This window comes from Rhea pennata, chromosome 21 (assembly GCF_028389875.1).
Source record: "Rhea pennata isolate bPtePen1 chromosome 21, bPtePen1.pri, whole genome shotgun sequence".
Classification (NCBI taxonomy): Eukaryota; Metazoa; Chordata; class Aves; order Rheiformes; family Rheidae; genus Rhea; species Rhea pennata.
This window is the reverse complement of record NC_084683.1, coordinates 1,798,865-1,807,646: the sequence shown is the minus strand read 5'-3', so window position 1 is coordinate 1,807,646 and position 8,782 is coordinate 1,798,865. Positions and strand designations below refer to the sequence as shown.

Sequence of the window (8,782 nt, the reverse complement as noted above, 5' to 3'; positions counted from 1 at the left end):
CTGGGGTGACCCAACTCCTCAGAGACGGGCACCAGCCTGGGACACCTGCCCCTGGATAATTTGCTTCCTGGAGACCATGTTTCCAGAGCAAGGTTAACTTCCCACAGAACCCACAGGCCGTCACTCATGGGGATCCCCATGCACAGCCATGAGTCAGGAGAGCTAGCCTGGTGGCACTGCTATACAAAACGCTAAGGAGTCCTGCCTAGGAAGAAGGCTGCCCTCTGCAAGTTCATACCCCCCACACACATCCGGTTGCAGTCACAGATGGACACGGTAGCACTGCTGCTCATGCACACGGATTTACTGAGGACATGGGCACAGCACAGTGCAGCAGCAAAGGGACCTGATGCCAAGATCCGGGCATGATGCTGTGCTGGTGTCTCACCAGGGCAGTGCTTTCCCTTCCCAGTCCAGGAAAGTCCCCGTGTCCTTCTCGGAGAGGGAGCAGAGCACATTCAGCACTCCTTGTACACTCATGTCCACCGTCAGTGGGGGCTGCAGGGACAGAGGAGAAACAACTTTGTGCTCAAGGCCTTCTAAGGGTCTGAGCAGGCTCCTGCTTTGGCCAACAGCTCCCTGAGCCCGTGGCTTGAAGCTCACTGGGGTGAGTGAAGCGAAGAGACACCAGCACTTTGCAGGAAGGCTTCCTGCCTGCCTTCTCCTTCCCTCCTGTGCCACAAGCTCCGAGCATTGTCCACACAGCTCCACTGGAGCCCCGCAGCTCTCAGGATGTTCGGTACACAGGACGCTCTGGGTTCCTGAACAAAGAGGTTCTTCTGGACCTGCCCAGAAAACATCCTACCTTGTGTCCTGCTGAGTTCCCCATGTCCGTTTGCACCCAGCCAGTGTGGAGAGCAGCGCAGAGGATGCCGTGTTGCCGGTACCCCAAGGACTGGCACTTGGTGAGCATGTTCAGAGCAGCCTGCAAGGAGGCACCACAAGGATCACCGTGGGGAGGAAAACAGTGCCCTCCCCTAGGGAACATGTGCAGACCCCAAGGCAGGGGCAGAGGAGGGCAGGCAAGCAGAGCTCCCTGCGACACACAGTGCTGCCACAGTCTCCAGGCATGGGCACTCAGCACAGCTGAGAACGGCACTGGGAAGTGGCATACAGCATCTCCTGGCATGGAGAGGAAGGAAGCGAGTGCCGTGGGAGGGAGAAAGGGACTCCCGAGAACCATTGCAAGTGGAAAGAGATGGCAGGAGGGAGGGAGGGGAGTCACAAAAGGGCTTGAGGGGGGTTTGGGAGATAAAAAGCTTGGGAGCTCATGCTGTGCCAGCACAGCGTGGCAGTACCTTGCTGCAGCGGTGTGAGATATATTGCACATTATCCCAGAAACATATTTTCTCAATGGAGCCAACAATGCTGGGCATGTTGATGATGGCTGCCTTGCTGCAGCTCAGCTCAGAGCTCGAGCTTCCCTGGGCAGCCTTCTTCAGCAATGGCAGGAATGCCTGCAACGAGAGGAAAGAAGGGCCTGTGCAGATGCACTTCAGGAGATTCGAACTGCTCCTTCCACACTGCATCACGTCAGCACCAAATCAATGAGCAGATTCCTGCTCTCGCAGCCTCAGACCACCAGGTTCCTGCTCCTTGGCACTGACCCATGACTCCTTGCACTCCCCATCTGAGCTGGAGAATACAAGGCTGTTGTCAAGACGAGAGCCCACTGGGCTCTGGAGCAGAGAGCAGGCCCTTCCCTTCAGCCCTTCCCACCTGCCTGGGATCTCCCAGCTCCAGGAGCTGGAGGCAAGGGGAAGCAATGTTCCCTGGAGCAGAGCTGCAAAGCCACAGGTGGGGGTTCTCACCTGGCTCACCAGCAGGGGCCCAGTTGTGTTGGTGGCATACACCTGGGACATGTTCTCCACAGTCTCAGTTTCCAAAGAGCTTGGTTTTGCAAACCCAGCATTGTTGATGAGGAGGTTCAGCCCAGAGCCCTTCAGGTGCTCCCTGACTCTGGCTGCAGCTGCCTGGATGCTGACGGGGTCGGTGACTTCTACAGAGCCAACACAGAGCCAGGTAAGCGCCTGCTTCCCTTTGTGCCTCCCATGACGGCCTGATGCGAGGGCACAGGAGCCCCATGTGCCCTCAGGGATGTGCTGGGGCAGGAATCAGGGCACGTGGGAGAAAGGGGGCCCGAGAGGAGAGAGGAGCCCAGGGCCACTCCCTGCAGGCAGGAAGGCAGGACTCTCCGGCATGGCTGGAGACAGGCTGTGGGCAGGAGTGACAGCAGTGAGCCTGCTTCCCCCACTACGTGCTGGGACTGTTGGCACCGCTCCCACCTCTCACTGGGTTGCTGCAGTGCACACAACATGCCAGGTGAGTGGCTGGGCTGTGGGAGCAGACAGTGCTGGTTAACGAGGGGAGCCTGGGCAAGGGCCCCTCACCCTTGGGGCACAGCCAGGAGCACCTACCAAGTGGGATGATGACCAGGTTGGGGTGCTTGGAGGCCAAATGCTCTAACTCCTGCAAGAGAGGGCACAACAGAGAGGCAGGGACACCTGGGCAGACGTCAGCTCTCAGCCTGTGCCAGGCACAGCCACTGTCACTCCTGCTCTGTCCCTGCACTGCCCCATGCCCAGCAGCCTACCCTGGGTGCCCTGCTCCAGCCGGACACGGCTCCATGCCTCCTGCACACATCACATGCCACTACCTCACCCTCTGCCCTCCTGTTGCAGACACAAGCCTTTCCCTCTAGCCCTTGAGGAGATGAGTGCCAGGCTGTACCAGGAGCTCCCTGCCTGTCCTCCAGGAGCCCTAGCCTCTCTGCACACCCCATGCACAGCTTGTCGCACGGCCGTGCCAGCTGGGCTGCCCTGTGCCCTGGCAACTGCGGTGCAGGGTTGCAGCTTCCCATCTGAGCCCTTACAAATCTTCTCCTGGCCCAAACATGCCCCCCCCAGGCAGCATGTGATGACCTGTGCTTCCAACCCCCAGCAAAGTCAGCTCCACTGAGGCTCACCTGTGCTCGCTCTCCCTTGGGGTCCCGGCAGGCTGCAAAGACCCACTCAGGTGGGTTTGGCGTTTGCAGGAGCTGCTTGACAATTCCCAGGCCGATTCCTCGATTGGCCCCAGTGACCAGAGCGGAGTGGACACAAAGCCCTGCCATGGTGCTGCTCCTACTGCCTCTGCTCTAGCTTGCCTAGCTCACTCAGATCCTTAATGCTACTTATAGCCTGTTCGACTGCTACCCCACCCACTCAGGCTTGCACAAAGACTTCGCTCTAGGTACAGTCTCTCCAGCTCTCTAGGACCCAGTTCCTGCCTGGGCACCAGTCCTCATCGCTCCAAAGGCCAAAAGTCACTTAACTTTCCCAAACACACAAAACTGACCTCTAGGACCTTGGCCCTGTGAAGCAGGAGCCCAGGAGAAGGTGTGCTGAGGGAGGAGGGAGGGAGCAGCCAGTGGAAGGGATGCAGGGTGCCCCATGGCTCAGGTGGGCCTGACAGCTTCACAGCATTTCTGGGTCTTTCCCATGTAACACCAGTCGGAGGTTGAACGCGTTCCCCTTCTGCTGGTTTCCAAAGCCCTTCAGATGCAGCTGCAGCAGGAATTGTGAGGAACTTCAGCTAAGGCTTTTATTCCTTCTGGATTAATTATTCACTGTCCCTCCTTCAGAATGACTCCTCAATACTTCACCTCTGTACAACACAGCTGGAGCTTAGATGGAGGTGCACAATGCCCTTTAGTTGCTAATGCAGTGCATAAATATATAGTATCCGTTAAACAATCATCAGAATTTTGCTTATTATCAATAAATCACCTGCATATTGTATTAAAATCAAACCATCAGGAAACTCAATGTCTTTCAAATCTTTTTTTTTTAAATATTTGAGCGAATTTGGTAGAGACCCAGTAACCCTTGCAGAAGTCACATCTGTGTTAACGGCTGTCCTTTCCAAGTAAGGCAAATTAGGGCCAGCTCTCTTCATCTATTGGAATGAAAAAAAAATGCAGCAGTTAAGTGATCACAGTAAAATATCCAGCCCAACACAGTGTTTGCAGAAGGATCAGGTGCCGCTGGAGGAGGAGTCAAAATATGTTGGTTGATAGTCCACAAGTCTTGCACAAAGGCTATGCTGGATCTCCAGCTCTATCTAGTTTATTCTTTTATTATTATTATTTTACAAAGCGTATGGAAGCATCATATGGTAACACACATACTCTCAGAATCCCCAGCTATATCTCAGTCTATTTATTTTTGTATGCTTTTCCTGGCTTCTTGGGGAACTGGATACTGTTTTACTGCTAGTGGGGTTCCTCCCTTTGTTTTCAAGATCCCAAGTTGGGCTGAAGCTGGCAAGTCAACATCTGTACTGCTTTTACTCCATTTAACACTTTGGGTACTTTCACCCTGGGGATCGGACCTTAGGTTTAATCACACTCATCCCCATAATTATTGAACCCGTTTCATTGGGTGATAAACACAATTCGACATCCAGGGTTTGCAAAAGATCTCTTCCCAGCAAACATGCTGGAGATACTTCAGCTAATGCAAATTTCCCCCATACACTTTTGTTTCCTATTGTTACTAATCGGAGTTCACTTAATCTTTTTCTCTCTTTTGTTTTCTTCTCCAGTGATTCCATGTCTTAATACCCTATCTTTGGTTTCGAATCCTTTTAGGGTAAAATTTAAAGGAGATAACACGGCTCCCATATTCACTAAAAATTCAACTTCTTGTCCCTCCGCTTTTCCTATTATATGTCCCTTCTGATCCAAGCGAATGCCTCACAAACTAAAAATCCCTAGATCTTATCTCCCCCAAGAGCTGTCAGAATCTCCTGCCTGTAGTCATTGTGAATGATTTCTTTCACACACTAACTCTATGCGTTGGTAATTTCCTTCCCTAGTCAGGCTTCATGGCTGAAGGGGGCATTCCCACTGCAAGTGTTTTAAATTCCCACGATAGCAACACTCTCTTCTTTCGCTCTGTTCTCAACTTCTTCCCTTGTTTCCTGGTCTCAACCAGAACCCCAGGCTTGGCTTTTCTCTTCCTCAACCCCTTTCTTTCACTTACAAAGTCCCTACTAGAGCCACTACTTAAAATCTTTTGTAAAGTTTCCCTTTGCCAGCCTGGTGTATGTTCTTTAAAAAACTTTCATATATCTGGGGCTGCTTGATCTACAAAAACACTAGTTGCAAGCGCATCATTGAAGTTTCATGGGGTCATTCCCCCATATCTTAGCAGGGCTTGCCAAAGCCTCCCCAGGAGTCGCTAGGATGTTTGTCTAGCTGCTGTCTACATTCCCGTACTTTAGTCCAATTTACTCTCACCTTGCCATATACCCTCATTGGCTCTGTTAAATTTTGGAATCCTGTTTGGCATATGGCTCCATCTCCTGCATTATTGTAATCCCAATTTGGATCATTTGCCGGTCAGGGATTTCTTTTCCCTCCGGCCTGCTGAGCTAGTTCTGCATCCTTATTAACTATTTTATCTAGCTCATCTAGTTAGAATAATTACCCCAAAGAATCTGGGTATCTCCCCAGCTTGGACTGAACCCTGTGCATATGTTAGAAAACAGCTGAGCACAATGCTCAGTGTCCTTCCTTCACCTCAGCATTTTCCTTCCCCACAAAGCTAGGGGAGCCCAGCCAGGACTCCAGGGCTGGTTAGTAACCACATGCAGCACAGCAGCAAGCCCCTTCCCTCTAGCCCTTGAGGAGATGAGTGCTAGGCTGTGCCAGGAGCTCTCTGCCTGTCTTCCTGGAGCCCTGGACCCTCTGCATGCCCCATGCACAGCTCGTCGTACGGCTGTGCCAGCTGGGCTGCCTTGTTCCCAGGCAGCCATGCTGTAAAGATGCAGGTCACCATTTGAGCCCTTAAAAATTCCCTCCCAGCCCTGACATGCTGCCCTGCATTTCCATTCTCCAACACAGCCAACTCCACCACAGCCTGGTCCAATTTCACCTGTGCTCACTCTCCCTTGGGGTCCCAGCAGGCTGCAAAGACCCACTCGGGTGGGTTTGGCATCTACAGGAGCTGCTTGACAATTCCCAGGCCGATTCCTCGATTGGCCCCAGTGACCAGAGCGGAGTGGACACTAAGCCCTGACATGCTGCTCCTACTGCCTCTGTGCTGGCATCACACTGACTGTGCAGGTGCCCTCTGCGACTCAGAGTATCTTGTATTTTCCCACGAGGGCTTGCACCAGCCCTTGGTTCTAGGAAATTCTCTCCAGTCTCTTGGCTATAATCCATGCCCTGAAGCCAAGGGCAGGCAAGCTTCAGCAAATGAAGCTGAGTGTCCTCCCCAAGCAGGTATTCCCTGGGATGGAAGCTTGCCTGTGTGGTACCCACTACCAAGCCCGGGCACAGGCCCGTCTGTCCTCTGCCAGCTTGTCAGTGGGAAAGCAGCCCAGATTCCTGGAGGTGCAGCAGGGCACAGACTAGCCCCATGACACTGCAGGCACTGGGCTGGTGCCACCCTGCTACCGCCATCGCTTCATGCCTTTGCCTTCTCCAGTCCACCAAAACCAAAGCACTTATTTTTGGGGGCCACAACTACCTCTGCTCCTCCACGGAGATACCCTTTCCCACCTCCACCCTCCTACCTGTCCCTCTCCTTGCCTGAGGCCAAATAGGTGATGATGGCCTCTCTGACCCCATGCAGCACAGGCTGCTGCCCTTAACTTATGCAATGCCAAGGCCACAGGCCAGGACAGAGCAAGTGGGACAAGAAAGATGCCCGCAGCAATGATAACAGGCTGGAAAACCCAGAAACCCCTAGAACCACCCCTCCCCTTCTGGAGACGGCGCAATGGCAGCAGCGGCAGCTGCGCCTGCGCCCCGGCCCCGCTTCCGCTTCCGGGTGGTGCCGCCGGTGGTTCCCTTGGCTGTTCCGGGTTAGGGCTATGGCGGCGCTGGGAGTGGAGGAGCAGGGTAAGCCAGAGCAGCTGCGTGCCACGGCAGTGGCCTGTCAGGCTTCGGAGCCTAGGTGGAACAGGCCAAGAAGGAGGAGGGATGCCAGGAAGGGCAGGGTGGTGGCAGAAGGCCGCTGCGGGCCTGCAGCGAGGGCAGTGCCCTTTGCTGGGTTGAAAGAGTTACCAACAAGGCCTGGGCAGGGGAGGAGGAGGAGGATGGAGGAGGAGGATGAGGATGGAGGAGGATGGAGGATAGAAAAGTGTATGGAAGGATAGAAAAAAAATTCTTCTGAGCTGGGTGGGAGACTGGCAGAAGGTCGCATACAGCTAGCGCAAAGCTCCTGCTGCTGAGGTCCTGTGGCTCATTTGCTGCCAGTCAGGATGTTCCTTTTTTGTGTCATGTGGATACCATAGCATCTGGGTGTCCCTACTGCTGCACCTCCCTTGGCAGGGCTTCCTCCTGGTGCCACTCATCTGAGAGTTAGTGGGTCAGACGCAGCTTAGGATGCCAGCGCTGAGAAGAGGGTGTGTTTTGCTGTCAGTGGGCACTTGAGTCTTCTGCTGAGATCATGTTGCTTGGTTGTGAAGCCATTGCTTGGACTCTGGAGATCTTTTTACATTTTTTACTGTTATTGGAACAGTACTGTTAGTACTGTTTACTGTTTATCTGCTGTTCAGATCTGGTGCCTCATCTCTTCTTTTGCAGGTTTGTGTACGAAAACAAGAACATGTCTTCTTCTAAAGTCTATGTCTATATCTCCTGGCAGGGCAGGTCCTGCGGGTAGGTACCGAGGGAACTGTCTTAACTTGCACAAATAGCACTTGAAATCTGAATTCCTGAAAATATTCAACAATTCCCAATTCAGTGGTTCTGGATGGGTGACTCCTCTTCTAAGCTTTTTTGTTTGATTGTTTGTTTTTTGTTTGTTTTTTGTTGTTGTTGTTGTTTTCTGAAGGTGGAGTAACTGTGCTGTGCCCAGCTCTTGTGGCTTTAGCTAGCTTTTGTGCCTCTAGTATGTGTGATAGACTCTCGTGCAAAGAGTCTTTCCTCCAAGCCTCTCACCTGAAATCTGCCTTTCTCTTCTCTGTGTCCTATTTTTTGTTTTGCCACATTATTTGGGATGAATGGGCCTGATAGTGGGCAACCTATCAGGCTGAAGTGGGACTTGCTGAGAAAGAGGATGTTCTGAAGGTATCACAGAATCTCAGAATGGTTGAGGTTGGAAGGGTCCCTTAGAGATCAACTAATTCAACCCTCTGCTCAAGCAGGATCACCTATAGCATGTTGCCCAGGATCATGTCCAGATGCCTTTTAAGTATCTCCAAGGATGGAGATTCCACAACCAATCTGGGCAATTTGTTCTAGTCTCTGTTATCATCACAGTAAAGGAGTTTTTTCTTATATTCAGATGGAATTTCTGGTATTTTAGTTTGTGCCCATTTGCCTCTCATCCCGTCACTGGGCACTACTGAAAGGAGCCTGGCCCCATCCTCTTCACTTCCTCCCTTCGGATATTTATACACTTTGATAAGCTCCCCCCTCAGTCTTTCTTTTCTTCTCTAGGCTAAAGAGGCCTTGTAATGTGCCTCGAAGATGTGTGAGGATGCTGTGTGGCTGGGTAGAAAAAGGCAAAGGTAGTTCCTGGATGCAGAGGAAATGCTGAGTTTTATGTGTTTCCCTGAGTTTCAGTGCATGTGACAGTCGTGCACTGGAGAGTAAAAGCATCTGCAAAAAGGGGCTGCCTAGGGCACGTGCCAGAATTAAGGCATCTGTTCCATGCATCTGGCCTTAAAGGCTACTCTCCCTGGCAGCACAGCCATATGGGGTGACTCTGATCTTGAGCTGCCCCATGGGAGAGAGACAGCTGTGCAGCAGCCCCTTAAATGTGCAGCTGAGCAAAAAGGGAAAAAG

At 52.5% G+C, this 8,782-nt stretch overlaps 1 protein-coding gene across 1 annotated transcript; it reads right to left on the bottom strand.

The window, feature by feature from the left end:
* Positions 1-384: 384 nt before the first annotated feature.
* LOC134149764 (C-signal-like) lies at positions 385-3,112 on the bottom strand. The gene is made up of 6 exons (XM_062592975.1): positions 2,966-3,112; positions 2,418-2,469; positions 1,812-1,999; positions 1,299-1,457; positions 806-925; positions 385-498 (listed from the first exon to the last, which is right to left on the bottom strand). Exons 1-6 carry the CDS (start codon positions 3,110-3,112, stop codon positions 385-387), a joined length of 780 nt encoding a protein of 259 aa, XP_062448959.1.
* Positions 3,113-8,782: the final 5,670 nt, after the last annotated feature.